At 40.6% G+C, this 16,222-nt stretch overlaps 1 protein-coding gene across 4 annotated transcripts in view; it reads left to right on the forward strand.

Annotated features, from left to right (window-relative positions):
• The window catches only part of DDX60 (DExD/H-box helicase 60), a 45,607-nt gene that overhangs the window by 13,567 nt on the left and 15,818 nt on the right, over positions 1 to 16,222 (forward strand). For all 4 annotated transcript variants that reach the window (XM_081208625.1, XM_081208626.1, XM_081208628.1 and 1 more), the window contains exons 10-26: positions 1,412 to 1,567; positions 2,121 to 2,229; positions 2,498 to 2,613; positions 3,829 to 3,992; positions 4,270 to 4,522; positions 5,552 to 5,724; positions 6,029 to 6,193; positions 7,042 to 7,191; positions 8,476 to 8,595; positions 9,875 to 9,970; positions 10,576 to 10,691; positions 12,026 to 12,168; positions 12,353 to 12,462; positions 12,562 to 12,666; positions 12,809 to 12,931; positions 13,290 to 13,417; positions 14,779 to 14,931. In XM_081208625.1, the coding sequence (XP_081064751.1) occupies positions 1,412 to 1,567; positions 2,121 to 2,229; positions 2,498 to 2,613; positions 3,829 to 3,992; positions 4,270 to 4,522; positions 5,552 to 5,724; positions 6,029 to 6,193; positions 7,042 to 7,191; positions 8,476 to 8,595; positions 9,875 to 9,970; positions 10,576 to 10,691; positions 12,026 to 12,168; positions 12,353 to 12,462; positions 12,562 to 12,666; positions 12,809 to 12,931; positions 13,290 to 13,417; positions 14,779 to 14,931 (2,380 nt within the window). The remainder of the gene's footprint in view (positions 1 to 1,411; positions 1,568 to 2,120; positions 2,230 to 2,497; positions 2,614 to 3,828; positions 3,993 to 4,269; positions 4,523 to 5,551; positions 5,725 to 6,028; positions 6,194 to 7,041; positions 7,192 to 8,475; positions 8,596 to 9,874; positions 9,971 to 10,575; positions 10,692 to 12,025; positions 12,169 to 12,352; positions 12,463 to 12,561; positions 12,667 to 12,808; positions 12,932 to 13,289; positions 13,418 to 14,778; positions 14,932 to 16,222) is intronic.

Below are 16,222 nucleotides of genomic sequence, written 5' to 3' on the forward strand. Positions count from 1 at the left end.
TGTTACGTCTAAACCCTTAACTGTAGGCATGTGCAGGGGGTGTGCCCAGGCACATCAGAATGTTTTTAAAAATCAGGGATCAAGCGAAGTACAGTGGTACCTACTTAATTCGTTCCAGAGGTCCGTACTTAACCTGAAACTGTTCTTAACCTGAAGCACCACTTTAGCCTATGGGGCCTCCTACTGCTGCCGTGCTGCCAGAGCACGATTTCTGTTCTCATCCTGAAACAAAGTTCTTAACCTGAAGCACTATTTCTGGGTTAGCGGAGTCTGTAACCTGAAGCGTATGTAACCTGAAGCGTATTTAACCCGAGGTACCACTGTAGACAGAAAGAGATGCAGGGAGAGTAAAAAGGCTGGAATGAATCTGCAGCTTTGGCCTGCATTTGTCTCTAGAAGCAGTGGTGGGTGATTGACTCCAGCAGCAGCAGAAGTTGCACCTCTATTCCAGCCTTTGTCTTCTGCCTGTGTCTGTTTCTGTCTCATGGCCCTGCCTCCCTCTGAACTCTGGTTGTCACTTTTTTTGGAGAGAGACCTGTTGGGGAGAGGGGATGCTTTGTGGCACGCAAGTATAGAGAAGATGAGCTATCCTGCCCTTGGCTCCGTTGATCTGCCTTGCCTGCTCCGTTGATCAGCTTGGCATGAGTGTTTTCCTCTGCAAGAAAAAATCTCCCTTTTTTGGTGTCTTCACCACTCTTGTTGTGGTTGTTTTTGCCTCATTTCTTCTTCCTTGTCCTTATTTGTTGGTATTGTCATTCCTCTTCCTTTTTCTTTCCTTGAAATCAAATCAAGTCCCTGGGTGCACACCCTAATGAAATATGCTGTGCACGCCTATGCCCCAACCGGGGCCAATCAAGTGCATTTTTCTCCTGAGTTGGACCAGCAAATGACTTCCTCTTGTTTCTTTGTGGATGACCTTGGGTCATTCACAATTTTTCAACGTAACCAACTTTATTGGGATGATATGAGAATAAAAATGGAGATGTCATGCAAACTGCCTTAAGATCTTAGGAAGAAATCAGGATATAAATGCAATAAAAATGTTAAATAATAAGTTGCTGATGTGTTGTTGCTCTGTCCTCCTGCTTTGGTGTGTGTGTGGCATCTTAGGGACTGTGGAATATATACTAGACAGGGATTTCTGCCATTGGCTGTCAGTAGCCCAAGCCATAGAGCCTGTCTGAGAAAGCAATCAGAAGATGAGACAAAAATTTTCAAAATTCTTCTCCGTGTTGGGCAAGACACAAATAGTGGGTGGGGATTGGGACAAAGAAAGCTTTTGAGTCTTTAAAAAAATATCTTAAAGGTAGTGTGTGGAAGAAAAGAGGATCACGTAATTTTGAAATAAAAGTTATATTTCCAAACACACATTGCTTTGAACTGCTAATTTTCTTCTCATTTTTTAAATTAGGGTTTGATTTGGATACAGGAGCAAAAATGAATAGGGACTATGAGCTTTTGTGGAAACATATCACAGAACTCTCTGGAACATGTGATTTTGGAGCACCTTTTCCTCTACGAAGAACTTCTACAACATTTATTGAGGAAAAATGTTTATCTGGAAAAGGTAACAACCTTCTGGGATTCGTTTACTTTTTAAAGCAGACTCTGAATGGCCACCTATCAAAGGATGCTGTAACCTCAGGTTTCCTAAATCAACAGGGTTTGGGCTCTTCCAACTCTTAGGATTACCACATAATATAATTCTAATTCTATATATTACATACTGTGGGATGTTGATAATATTATGATAAGTAAAGCTTCATATAACAATGCAGTCATTATTATAATTTTGGCATGTAATAATTATTGTAAACATTGATAAATATGATTTCCCATAATAATGCAGTGAGTGGTGTATTCGTTTTCTTTTTTACCCACATACTAGGGACCAGTCATAGTTTGCATTTATGATTGTATTTCTTGCAATTTTGTACTTTTTTTTACCTTCCTATAGCAGTGCATGTTTATATTACAGGAAAATGTTTCCAGCACTTTTCCATACACACACACAATTATGTACATACACACACATATACACACAGTATTACTTGAACTCATACTTTTCACTTCTTGCTGTAGTAATCTTCTCAACAACAATGATTTTATTTTTGGTAAAGACAAGGAATCGAAGAGGATGTTTCCTAAACCTGGACTTATACCAGTGATGAATACCATAGTGGATGAATTTGCTGGGAATATTTTAACTGAACTGCCATTTTTAAAAACGTATGTATCTCTTTTAGTTTCTTGGATATTCAAGAATGGACATATATTTATTTAACAATGCTCATATACCAAGGAATTTGGCCTGGTAAAAGGGAGGGCCAAATAGGAAGTTCTGGAGGGCCACATTCGGTTTTCCATGCCGAAGTCTCCCTATCCCTGAAATACATAGGGATCTGGCTTTGATAGAGAGAATATCTACACAATGAATGTTTTTTATTATTTAATCATTACTGAATAATGCCACATATGCAATATTTTTATTTCTTAGTGATGATCTTGTTGTTACCTCGCTTAAAAAACAAAAAGAATTTGATGAACTCCTGCACTGGCATTCCGGAAAGCCACTCAGTGATGATTATGACAGGACAAGTGAAGGATTTTGGGGTAAATACAAGAAAACTGCTGCAACCAAGTCCCTGGACAACTACAGTACAGTGGAACTTCGGAAGCCGAACGTCTCGGAAGCTGAACGTTTTGGCTCCTGAACTCTGACAAACCGGAAGTAAATGCCTCCATTTTTGAACGTGCCTCGGAAGCTGAACACTTCTGAGGCACGTTTCTCTTTTTTCTCAATGGGGCTTACTGACTGCCCCATTGAGCCTCGGTTTTTGAATGTTTCGGAAGTTGGACGGGCTTCCAGAATGCATTAAGTTTGACATCTGAGGTTCCACTGTACTCACACTTAAGTTGTCCAAGAAATGGCTACTCTTAAGAAAACAGACATGAACGTGCATAGGAAAAATCATCTGGGTGTCTACTCTTTAATGTTAAAGTTTTGCCTTATAGAGTTAAGTATATAGTTCCAAAGTTAAAATTCCATGTTTCTGAAGGAGAGAACCTTCCGTGTGCCCAACCAACATGATCCTATGAAATCACTGTGGTTATGTTGTTGCTTTGGATTCTGCAGTCTGGCCTGTTTATCACTTTTTTTTACCAGCCAACAAATTTCTGGTAACTAAACATGGGTTCCTCACTGGTAATGCCTTCCAGATGATGCTACATCCCATGTATTCCAGTGCCCAGTAGAAATGACTCTAGCCATGCAGAATCTAAATAAAAAAATTCCTTCCAGTAGCACCTTAAAGACCAACTAAGTTAGTTCTTGGTATGAGCTTTCGTGTGCATGCACACTTCTTCAGATACCTGAAGAAGTGTGCATGCACACGAAAGCTCATACCAAGAACTAACTTAGTTGGTCTTTAAGGTGCTACTGGAAGGAATTTTTTTATTTTGACTATGGCAGACCAACACGGCTACCTATCTGTATGCAGAATCTAGTTCTAGTTGTGAGCAGAGACATTCCTGCTTTGCTCTGCCAAACTGAAAATGGCATTGCAGTAGTGGGTGCTACTCCTTTCTTGCCTTCAGGGAGTAGAATTGGGAAAATGTGTGTAGCTGCCCTGACCCATCTATTAGGAAAAGCAGCTAGACAGGAAAACATAGACAATGAATTTAAGAGTAATTGGAGTAAGGAGACAGTGGCTTAGAGTCACAAAGGAGGTGGGCATCTCCTTGAAGTCTGGTTTCTGATCACTGAAGTGCCATTTAGGGAAGATGGTGATGTTAAAGGGCACTGTGATGCATTTGTGTGTCTTGAAGGAGGAAAGAAAGACCCATGGGCCTTACGACAGAATCAAAAACTGCAAACCTTTCAACGATTTTATGGGGAATCCCTAGAAGGCACAATTTCGAAGAAAATTGCTCCTCAGCCAGATACTCCAAAGAAGGCTTCTCCTTATGCTACAAAAAGCAAGAAAGTCCAAGTAAGAGCCAGAGCTCTCTTTCCTTTGTTTTTTTTATGCCTCATCACCCACATAATCACCTCAACAGGAAGCTAGCCTGGCTTATATTTTAACATCTGCTGGATCCAAGGGTTTGGAGGGTCTCTGCATACAGCCTACTTCCCTCCACTCTGTTGCATTTCTTGGGGGTGGGGGGAGAATTACATGCATGCATAAACACATTATGGAACTGGGATCCTACCAAGAGCTGAAATGTAATGAGAATTATTGATTTGCTGTTAACTCCTTTCATCCACAGAAGACAAAAGCAGAAATTATTATTGAGGAGAACCAGAAAAGGAAAAGAGCTGAAGAAGAGAGAAAAGAAGAGCGTCGTTGGAGTGCCCTTTCAGTGACTATTGAAAACAACATTAAAGAAAATATGGCCTCTGGAATTAAGAATTTAGAAGTCTTTCTGGGAAAATGTCAAAGTGCATCTGTGAAATGTAGTGCTGAAATGGCAGCACTGAATGTTTGCTTTGGTTTGTGGACAGAACATTGCAAAGCAGCAGGTATGAGGGTGCATGAAGTGGCTATTGCTTTTGGCAACACTGGTCAGACATATAGATATATATGTGTGTGAGAGAGAATGAGAACTTCTCTCTTTGTGTTGATATAATTCTGAGGCCTTAGATCATGAGATATCTGAAAGCTCAGATTTCCCATATTAGGTGGATTTCCCTTCCCTTTGTGCACGGAAAGTTCATTTTGGTTGCTCTGTGTATAACCATCAATCACTACTTCCAAACCCAAGGAATCAATTTCCCATTAAACGTTGATTTTTTTAAAAATTTTTTTTTACCTTCCCCATATTGCTCAGAGAAGATTTTCATAGGACTGCAAGGAGAACTCTGCACAGTTGCTGAGAGTTCTACTCCAGGTCAGATGAGCAGGTGCAGAAATCCCTGTGCAGACTTTCCCCATAAAATATTTAGTCAGGGAAGAGAAAGCACACTCTGAGAGACTGAGGTAGGGTTGCATCTGTACCTCTGTCCTCTACACAGCTTGGTGCTCATGAGATCAGGCAAATGCGGATACAGGCCAGTGATTTCTACAAGGACTACCCTAAATTGGCTGCAGGCCCAAATAGGTATTAAACATAGAGATCTACGGATAAAGGGCGGTATACAAATAATAATAATAATAATAATATGGATGAGGTGGGGCAGATTTGAAAGGAGGCCTGACTGCAGCACTTAATTTAGAATAGAGCTTACAAGGGAACTTGCTTTTGTGCTAGGTTTCAGGCTAGCGTGTGAAGAAAAACAGTAACACATGGCTCCTCTCACTAATGGAGAACTACAGGCAAGATCAAACCTCTGGTTTCCAGGTTCCTTCTACATCTGATAGGTTTCCCACATGACATGGGTTCCATGAACATGGGGTTCTTCCAAAATGATTACTTTTGAGAAAGACTTGGGGGAAACGTGCCATTTATCACCTGATTACTCAGATGAATTGCCTTACAAATTATAACTAATGAATGGATTTGATCACCATGTCTGATGAATTTTAGTGAGTTTGCTTTTTTACTTCTCAAGGTGAAACTGAGAAAAAATTTAATATAGCAGCTGAAGTGATGAGAAGAATCCACTCACTGATTGAAAATTATGACCATAAGGATTTATTGAAGGAGACAGATTTCCACCAGATTGCAAAATGCCTCTGGTACTTTGGATTTGACAACTTGGCAACTTCTTTAAAATATATCAAGGTAACTGTGTAATTATGGAACACTTGCATGCAAACACAAAGGTACTTCACTTAGATTTTCTTGAGCAAGTTGCCCTATTTGTAAAGTATAGGCTGCAGCTTTTTCTGGAACTGTATAAATACTTGTTTGAGCCACTGCTGTTATAGTGACCTTATCAGAAGTGAACTGTGCGTTAGCTCACTTTATGCTAAGATATATTTAATTAGATACACTATTTCTACTTGATTCATACTATTTGCTCTTGGGGGAAAAGCCCAGTCATTTTAAAACATGCTGCCAAACTGAAATATCTAAATGCTTGTAGGTATCTGAACAAGACAGAAAGGAACTTAAGCAAAAGCATGCAAAATATGCTGTTGGCATGGGGTCCTCTCGGTTTCAGCTACAGTACATGGGCCACTATCTTATGCGAGAAGAAAGAAAAGATCCTGATCCCAGAGTGCAACACTTCATTCCAGATTCATGGCAGGTATTATTAACCACATACTGTGAAGTTAATTTTCCTATTTTTGTAGAGAAAGTATATGTAAGGTATTACCTTTTTGGCAGCTGGTGTGGCGGATGAATATGTACACTTTCATCCATCCATCCACCCCTCCCCCAAGTTGTTATTTGACCTAATGGGGAAAACATACCATAAAGTATGCTGGTGTAAGAAAACATCAACAACAACATCACCATTTTGTTATTTATATGCCACCTATCTGACTAGGTTTCTCCTGCCACTCTGGGCAGCTCCCAACAAAATATTAAAAACACAATAAAACATCAAACATTTTAAAAAAACTTAGCTATTTCATATATCTTCTAAAAGTCAAACCATTGTTTATTTACTGGACATTGATGGGAGGGTGTTCCACAGGACAGGTTCCACTACTGAGAAGGCCCTCTGCCTGGTTCCTTGTAACCTCACATTGAAGGAACCGCCAGAAGGCCCTCAGAGCTGGATCTCAGGGATGAACTTTGGGAGTGGAGATGCTCCTTCAGGTATATGGGGCTGAGACATCTGTACATGTCGTCTTCTGGAGGTTGTTGGACTACAACTACCATCAATTCCAGTGTAGTGTAGTTCAAGAGGAAATCAAGGTCCACAAATTTCCCATCCCTCACCTATACCTTTGTTTCTGGCGTGATATTGTGCAGGCACAGCAACAGATATTTTGTGTTATGGACATTTATCTGTGCAGCTTTGGCATATGTTTATGTCTTTATCCAGACACGTTTATATATTAAAGTGAAGCTACTAAATATTCATGGAAGTCAATTATATGAACAAGATAATAATTGACAAGCATTCACACCACTGTTTATTTATAGAGAGAACTTCTTGACATTGTCGATAATAATGAATCTGCAGTAATTGTTGCTCCAACATCATCAGGAAAAACATATGCCTCTTACTATTGCATGGAGAAAATCTTGAGAGACAGTGATGAAAGTGTGGTTGTGTATGTTGCTCCTACAAAGGTAGGGAATAGCTTTGAACTTCTTCATAAAAAGTATGTGTCATATACACAATCTGCAATAAAACATGTCATTGTTTGGGTTCTGGTCATAGAGGGATCAAATATAAGGATCAAAAACACAAATGCAGGTTGAAAACTCTGCTTCCTCGCTTTCCTTCATGTTTGTTATATAGAACCCCGGCACCCCTACAAAGAACAGGAAGCTGTAGCTTTAAAGGCCCTAGCATACATGCCCATACATACAAGCTGATCCATGCAACTAAGTGTTACAGGCTTAACCTATAGTCACATTTCAAAGAGAAGAGAAATGCACCATGGTTGCATCCAATCCATCCCAAGGGGTGCATAAAAATGTGGCAGGAATTGGGAGAAGTCATCTTAATTTTTGAATAAATGGGACGCAGATTACCCATGCCAGGTCACGATCCTGTGTAGGTTTCCAACATGTTTGTAGCTGTGTCTAAACAATGAGGGTGATTAAGAATCAGGGAGGCTGTTCTCTTCCCCATGGTGTCCATCTTTTACCCAAAATTCTCCGCCTTTATGTGGGTACAGTTCTACCAGTGGAGCAACTTGGGCTCTGGAGCCCTTTCACAATGCGTACAGGAATTTATCCCTGTGTATTTTTGACAGGAGCCTCCCTCCACTTCTTCCTAATGCTACTCAGCTGGTGAAAGTGTAGCAAGTAAAGGATTTTGCTCACCTTTTAAGTTAAATTGCAGTTAATAGTTTAAAGATTTGGCTGTATTTTTTTCTGTATATAACAGTTGTTTGCTGCCCTAGGCTCATTTGGGAGGAAGAGCAGGATACTATTTTAATTAACAGCAACAATGTGCATTGTTTATTTATAACTAATAATTTATAATCTGCTTCTGTTTATGAGGATACAGTCGTACTTTGGCAGTCAAACGAAATCTGTTCCAGAAGTTCGTTCGACTTCCAAAACATTCGAAAACCCAGTCGTGGCTTCTGGTTGGCTGCAGGAGCTTCCTGCAGCCAATCAGAAGCCACTGAAGCCCAGTCGGACATTTGGGTTCCAAAAGAACGTTTGCAAACTGGAACAATCACTTCCAGGTTTGCGGCTTTTGGGAGCCAAAACGTCCGAGTTCCAGGGTGTTCAGGATCCAAGGTACGCCTGTACTCAAAATGGGATTGGTCTATTCATTTACCAAAGAAATGAGCAGACTAGTCCTGATGCTTTGAATGTTCTCAAAGAGAAGTGTGTTATGAAGTCTTCCTTTGATAAACCACATCTTACCTTGCCTTCCCAATGTGCTGCTTTTAGGCTCTCGTTAATCAAGTGTCTGCAACCATTTTTAATCGATTTGATAAAGCACTTCCATCTGGTATTGCCTTATGTGGTGTTTTCACTCGAGAATATCGTCATGATGCCTTGAATAGCCAGGTAAGTCATATGTGGCTATTACTGATTTTGCTAGCCAAGGCACTTATTCAGCTAATGCTTTTAGTTAGGTTAAAGCTCCTGGGAAGTGTTTGTAAAACAGTTGAATGGGGAAAGAAATAAAAAGGAGGAAAGTAGATGGGAAGGAAACTATAACTGGATAAAAAGGCAATGCTCTATCAGTATTCGCAAAGGCAAGGTTTTCCTTATTACAAATGTCTTTATTTATTAAATTTATATCCTACCCTTCTAAAGGACCATTGGGTTAAAAGTTAAAATACTGCCATTTAAAATAAGCATTTAAAAGCAGTTATTCTATAATACCCTCACAATGATTAATATCATATATTATTACTATTATTATTAATTTATATCCCACCCATCTGGCTGGGTTTTCCCAGCCACTCTGGGCGGCTTACAACATATGAAACACAACAAAACCTCAAACATTAAAAAACAAGATATCCTATACAAGCAACAAACCAACCAATAAACCAATAAAAGCCACCACCAACAGCAACAACCCCAACTAAACATTTAACCAACACCAACCCAACAAAAATGGGGGAAGCAAAATTAGAACTGTTTAAAACATTTTAAAGCATTTTAGCCAGTTGCCCCAAGAGTTGTTCCACCAATGTCCCAGGAGCCTCCCAGGAGCCTCTTTCAGCTGTTCAGGGTGAGTGTAGGTCCCTCCCCCTAGGCCAGGTGGAAATGGGCCTTGCAGCAGGGAGCAGGTCTTCCTTTCAGCACTCAGGCAGTTGCCATGACCAGTATCTCTCAGCCACCCAATGCTGAATTATGAAAATTAATTTTCATTACACAGACAAATAATTATACATGGTAAGTCATTGTTTCCATCAGACAGCATGGCCAATGGACAGGGATGATGGAAATTGTAGTCCGACAACATTTGGAGGGTACCAGCTTGCCCATCACTGCCATAGGGTTGCAGTGCAATCCTGTCCACATTTACTCATCACCCAGTCCCACTATATTCATTGAGGATTACATAAAGGATTGGCACAATGTTGTTGACCAGATAATAGGGCTGTTGACCTTAGGTAATGTTGGAAGCCCTGTGGCAATGTGCTTCTGTCGGAGGATTTAGGTTGGCAGAACATTTTTTTCTAGAAATAACTATGCTTCTACACTGTTCTTTTCATCAAAAAAATCTAGTCATATCGCTATCACTGGTATTTGCTTTTCCAAAAGTGTTCATGTTGCTTTAAACCTGTTATTAGCAGGGATGTTTCTAAAAGTCCATCAATGTTTTGTTCAGATACTGGTAACAGTCCCCCAGTGTTTAGAAATCCTTCTTCTGTCACCTCATCGTCAAGAATGGGCCAAGAAGATACGATATGTTATATTTGATGAGGTAGGTATGCATTCGTTTTGGCAGAATTAATGAAGTATCTATAGCCTTTTACAGAAAGGCCTGTCATGCTATGCTCTAGCATGACCAAGAACCCATGGCTTGTGTGGCAGAGAGGAGTTAGACACCAGTAACACTGCTGCTGACCAGAGTGGGGGTAATGCAGTTAAATCAGTGGGATCACTGACCTCTACCAAGAGCACAAGATGCAGCTTTGAAGATTTACAATTGAAGAGGTACTACTGTGCAGATAGGACTACGGTTCTGTGGGTGAAAGGAAATGGGCTGCACTCTGATGTGGCTCAGAAAGGACTAAATTGCCATCAGGAACAGAGTTAGCCTGTATTGTATGAACTGATGAGCGTATTCCTTTATATTATTTTGTATAAATTGGCAGTTGCCATTCACTGTTACAGGTGTTGGCTACATAGGTGTGGCGATGGATAAACTTGATGTACAATCACCCTAAACCTGAATGTGGTGCTTTAGAGGAATGCAGTGATATTTTGGAAGAATGCCATACAACTATTCTGTACTAAAAAGAATAAAAACATGTCCACATTACATAACATTAATACATTAGGCCTTTTCTCTCTCTTCTTCTTCAGGTCCATTGTCTTGGAGGTGAAATTGGAGCAGAAGTTTGGGAGCATCTTCTGGTTATGATCCGATGTCCATTTTTGGCTCTCTCTGCAACCATAAGCAACCCCAAACATCTTGCTGAGTAAGATGGGTGAAAATTCTGAATGAAACATACTTTGAAAGTGTTGTATCAACTAAATTAGGGCTGTGTCCAAAACTGCAGCTTACTGTGCAGATCATCGGGTGAAAGCTTGCAGGTCCCCATACGTCAAGGATAATGTGTAACCTCTGGATTGCTTCTTTTTTGACAAATCAATAAATAAGCACAAGCAATAATGTTTAGCATTTATAGAGAATGTTTTCAAGTGTTCTAACCACTTCTTAAACCTTCTTAAACCTTACTTCGTAAACCTTATAGCAGTTCTATGAGGTAAGTAAAGGTAAAGGGACCCCTGACCATTAGGTCCAGTCGTGACCGACTCTGGGGTTGCGGCGCTCATCTCGCTTTATTGGCTGAGGGAGCCGGTGTACAGCTTCCGGGTCATGTGGCCAGCATGACTAAGCCGCTTCTGGTGAACCAGAGCAGTGCACGAAAACGCCGTTTACCTTCCCGCCAGAGCGGTACCTATTTATCTACTTGCACTTTGACGTGCTTTCGAACTGCTAGGTTGACAGGAGCAGGGACTGAGCAACGGGAGCTCACCCTGTCGCAGGGATTCGAACCACCGACCTTCTGATCCTAGGCTCTGTGGTTTAACCCACAGCGCCACACGCGTCCCATCATTCTGTGAGGTAGTACAGTGCTATTTAGATAGTAAACCAAACCTGAAAAAATGTGTTTTTCAAGGAACGGCTTGCAAGCTTGCAGCCAAGGTGAGATCTGAATCGAGCTCTTTCATGAACACATTTCACTATCTTAAGTGCAATGCTACATCAACTCTCATGGGCTAGTTACACACATGTAGGAATCGTGGAGAGGAACATCAAAGGACACCTAATCCACCAACATGGCTGACTTTTTCATTAGCAACAACGGTGTTGTGTAATGCCCTCCCTGCTGAAATACAAGATGCTCCATGAGTACAGGCACTCCGCTTGCTCTTGATAACACATCTGTTTAGGAAATCATTTCCTTGAACTTAGAACTTTCTGATCTAATTACTGAAACTTTTTTTTTTTAAAAAACTTTTAATTGCTATGCTTTTAAATTGGTTTGTTTAATTGCATATTTTAACTATGGATGTTTTTAATGCATGGTGGAATTATTTTATTGTGTATTTCAATGGTGCATGGATTTGATTGATTTTATACCTGTAAACTGCTTAGAAGCCATTTTGGCATGTCAACCTAATCATCATCTTCATCTGTTGTCAGGAAGGCAGCTCTGTGGCTCTGCGTGGGCTGCTACTGAGATAGATAGAGCCCAAAGAGCTGTGTTTATACTGGGAATGTAATTCTTCTCCTCCTTCCTAACAGATGGCTACAGTCAGTAAAAAGATACTGGCAACATACTGAAGCTGTAATAGCGCGGAATTCTAGCCATTCCACTTCTGTTAAGAAAGGAGTTAAAGTGAAGCAGAGTGTCAGAACACAGAAAACATCATACAAAGTTAAGTTAGGTAAGTCCCCAAAATCAAAACTTTTACAATAGCAGAGAGATTACTTTTTTCTGTTTGTCTTCTTAAATCTTCAGCGAGTTTCAAAAATCCACATCAGATTGACCCTGAAGTTTAAAGCGGCTTGTGTTGGGCTTTATAACCTAAATATTTCCAGATCACTTATTTCAGATTATTCTGCTTTCAGTCGTATATGAAGAGAGATACAATGATTTAGAAAAGTATGTATGTTCCCTGGACAATGATGACTTCACTATCCATCACTATCACCCCTATGCTGCACTAACTGTGGATCATGTAAGTTTAAGATCACATTGGGATATTATGGAGAAACAGCATAACCACTGAAATTTGTAACATGCTACTCAGTGCTTGCTTATTTATTTGGCATTGCAGATTGAGAAGTACGGCTTTCCCTTGGACCTTTCTCTTTCTCCCCGAGAAGCTGTCATATTGTATGACATTATGGTAAAGGCAAGGACAGACTGGCCAAGGGCGAATGTAAGTACATGCTATTTACATATATATGTTTATCTTCAAATATACAGAGCAATTGTTACCTATATAAAAAAAGAAGATACTATTTTACTTATTTGAGAACACAGTTGTGGTCACTATTTCCCCCTTGATCTTTGATGTCAAGGAACTGGATCCTGAGCAGTTTTTTAAGGACAAAATGGTCATCACAAAGGCTGATGCAAGAACTTATGAGAAACAGCTGAAAGAAGAACTAGAAATGTGGATTAAACATGGTTGCAGTAAGGAGGTATTTATTATTTCCATCTCTCTACCTGTGTATCATCCTTCTTTTTATTTTCTAAAGGCCTTAGGTATTCTCTAATATTTTCAGTCTATTACTTGGCTGTGTCAGGAAGTTGGACTAGGCAGAGGAGGAATGGTGGAGACCACCACCCCAGTTTTAGTTTTGCACTTTAGAAAGCAGCTAAGCAAAGATCTATTATTCTCTGTACCAAATATTGTTTTTGAATAATGAACTCAGACTGAAACACTATTAACCTTGTTTTGTACTTTCTTGTGCCATTATTCATTGCTGCTTACCCAAAAAAATTCATCCAGAAATGGAAAGGAATTTTTTTCATTGCTGTTACCCTTTTTACCCCTAGGCAAACAGAGTGCTGCAGCTGCTCAAACCTCAATCTACTTTTTCTTCTGAAGCTGCGATGAGAAAACAGTTCCCTCATTTTGTTGACAAGCTAAAACAGATGGATAAATTGCCTGCACTATTTTTCCTGTAAGTAAGACAATGGAGGTATATATGTCTGTCTTGTATAGGTAACTGACACATAACCAATGAAGTGGATAATTCGAATTTGGAATTGGGGCAGGGAACAACAATAAACAAAAACGACTATTGGTTAGGCAGCAATTATTTTAATCTTCATAATGAAAGTTCTTCCCTCTAAGATACAGACTATTATAAAGTCTCTTTAAAATGCTGTTTCAGCAGAAGCAGTTATGTAACTGATTTTTTTTTTTAGAGGATTATTTATAATCACTTTCCTTGTCTGCCTTTGCCAATCACTGCATTTTGAATTCGTTAGCATAGGAAAGAGCGTATCTACAGTGAATAGAAATCCTCCTGAATGCGTTTATCACTTTTGGTTCTCTGGGCCCACTAATCAGCTCAACATTGGCCTTGCCTAGATGATGCAAATATGTAAATAGTCTTGCACTGAGTGTGGAGTGGGATAACACATGCCACACATTCATTGACTGGGCCTTCCACACAGAGGCTACACACGAATAAGATGTATACACCATAAGCAGTGCCAGAGTTGGGGACGAGCAGCGTGTCCATACAAATAGTAGAGGGTCAAATAGAATGCTTGTAGGCCCCTGTTGGGTGGGATAAAGACAGAAACCAAAGAAGTGTGCCTCTTCCCCCCAAAACCTGGTAAGCATGTTGTGCTAATGGCTTGGTTACCTTCACAGTTTCTACCCCTTCCCCGGGGCAGCCAGCACTCTAGGTGGTATCTTGTTGGCAGTATCGTCAGAGCTGTAGTGCTGCCACTTACTGGAATGATAAGGGTGGCAGTGAGGTCAGGGATAGGTGGGGGAACCTGCAGGGGTGCTGTGCCAGCTTGTGCACCAACACAGCTCTGACCTCGCGGCCTCCCTGCCTCATCCCGGGAAGCAACAGCATCTCCAGTGTTGAAAGGGTATGCAAGTCAAAGAGCCCACTGCAGCCCATTAGAGTAATTCAGAAGCAAGTTCCCAAGCAGCATTCTCCATCTGGATTTTATGCACATGAAAGTTAATTCACTAAATGATAACGGTGAGATTTTATTTTTAAATCTAGTAACAGCCCTAATTATTAATAGGTATTCATTTGCATGCAAGTTCATAGGCATTACTTATTCACAGTAGACCTATGGAAGCTACAAGGTACTAAAGCTTACCTAAACATATTCTAGCCTATTGAGACTTTTTGGGAGAAGATACAATATAAGACTCCAATCCTATCCCCACTTATGTGGGTAAATGCCCCATTCAACTCGGTGGGATCCATTTTGGCATAGTCGTGTATATAATCTTATGGTAAGGGATCTAATTAGCAGCAAATAACCGCAGTTGGCACACCTCTTTTTAAAGATTCAATATTAAAGAAGTGGAACGTTTGGCTCACAATGTCTGCAAATTCTTAAAAGAGAAGCAAAGTAAAAAGCCCATCCGAGCTTCTGGAAAAGAAGAATGGCTAACAAAAAAATGTAAAAAGAGAGAAAAATATTTAATGGCGCAAAATGAGTAAGTGCTATAAACCTTTTTTTCTTTCTCCAAAATTTACTTTTATCACATAAAAAGCTGTATTTGGATACATCACATCAAATAAGTATTCTCATTTTAGATACAATTGTTATCTTTATAAAACAAATTAAGACAGACCCCCATTTTCAAAAGCATTATTAACCCCTTTTGTTATCTTGCCTCCTTGAACTAAGTTTGATAATAATTTCGTAATTGTGGCAAGCAACATCCACCAATTTGCAGGTGGCATCTCTCTGCTTTTCAGCTGTGATCAATCACAGGTAAGCTTGTCCTTTCCATATCATTAGGCAAATATCTCTTTTTTAAAAGGCAGATAAGATACAGAAAGCATTTAATAATTGAGTTTCTGTTCCCATATTTTTACAAGATTTCAATGTTTCATGTTGAAATAATAATTTCATGATTTCACCAACTGCCCTTTCCTGCATTCAACCCCCCCCCTCGCACCATGGCCAAAAAGCAAAACAAAACAAAACACTGGGAGCAAAGTGGAGGCCCCACAAGGCGGCCCTGCACCCCCCTGCCCATCGTGCCCTCCCCAATAAAGGAACTGGGTGATGCTGCTGAGTCCCTCTATGGATCAAGCAGTGAAGGACGGGGGGGGGGGGGAGGCCACCCAAGGCGGCGCGGCTCCTGGCTAAATTAAGTAGATGAGGGGAAATTAAACTAAAAGGATGAGGGAAGAGACGAGGATGGGGCCCAACATATTCATTGTTCTGTCCCACGATGAGTCTGGAAATCTTCCTCTCCCTGAAGCTCTGGAGCCAACCACATGGTTGCTGCTGGCTCCGCCTCCTATTTAAGTAACTGGCCCCGCCTCCCTGCAGGGCTGATTGGCTAACCGAGGTTTGGCGGGAACCTCCAAGGACTAAGACAGGGAGGCGGGCCAGCCCAACCAGCTGGTGGGTCCCACGTGGCCCAAGGTGCTGCGCTCAGTCCCACAAAGGGCACCCACAAAGGAAGGTGTGAGCACTCATTGAAAGACCACAACATCGGACTGAAAGAGTATGCAGCTCCTTAGGAGATAACTACGTGAAAAGTTAACAAGAGCAAATATTTTTTTAAATCTAAAAAGAAAAAACATCTGAAAAAGGAGCAGACCAAGTATTTGAAACCATTTGTATGTACTGCACACATTGCGTTGGGTGTCTGGCAGAGCAATTTCAATCCCCTTTGCCCCAGGCTGGAGAAGAAGTGAAGTTAGATTAGCAAGAGGGATTCCGCCCAGCAGCTGCCACCTGCAGAGTGATAGTAGCACCACTCTGGTACC

Source organism: Podarcis bocagei, assembly GCF_964188305.1.
Source record: "Podarcis bocagei genome assembly, chromosome: 9".
NCBI classification, from domain to species: domain Eukaryota; kingdom Metazoa; phylum Chordata; class Lepidosauria; order Squamata; family Lacertidae; genus Podarcis; species Podarcis bocagei.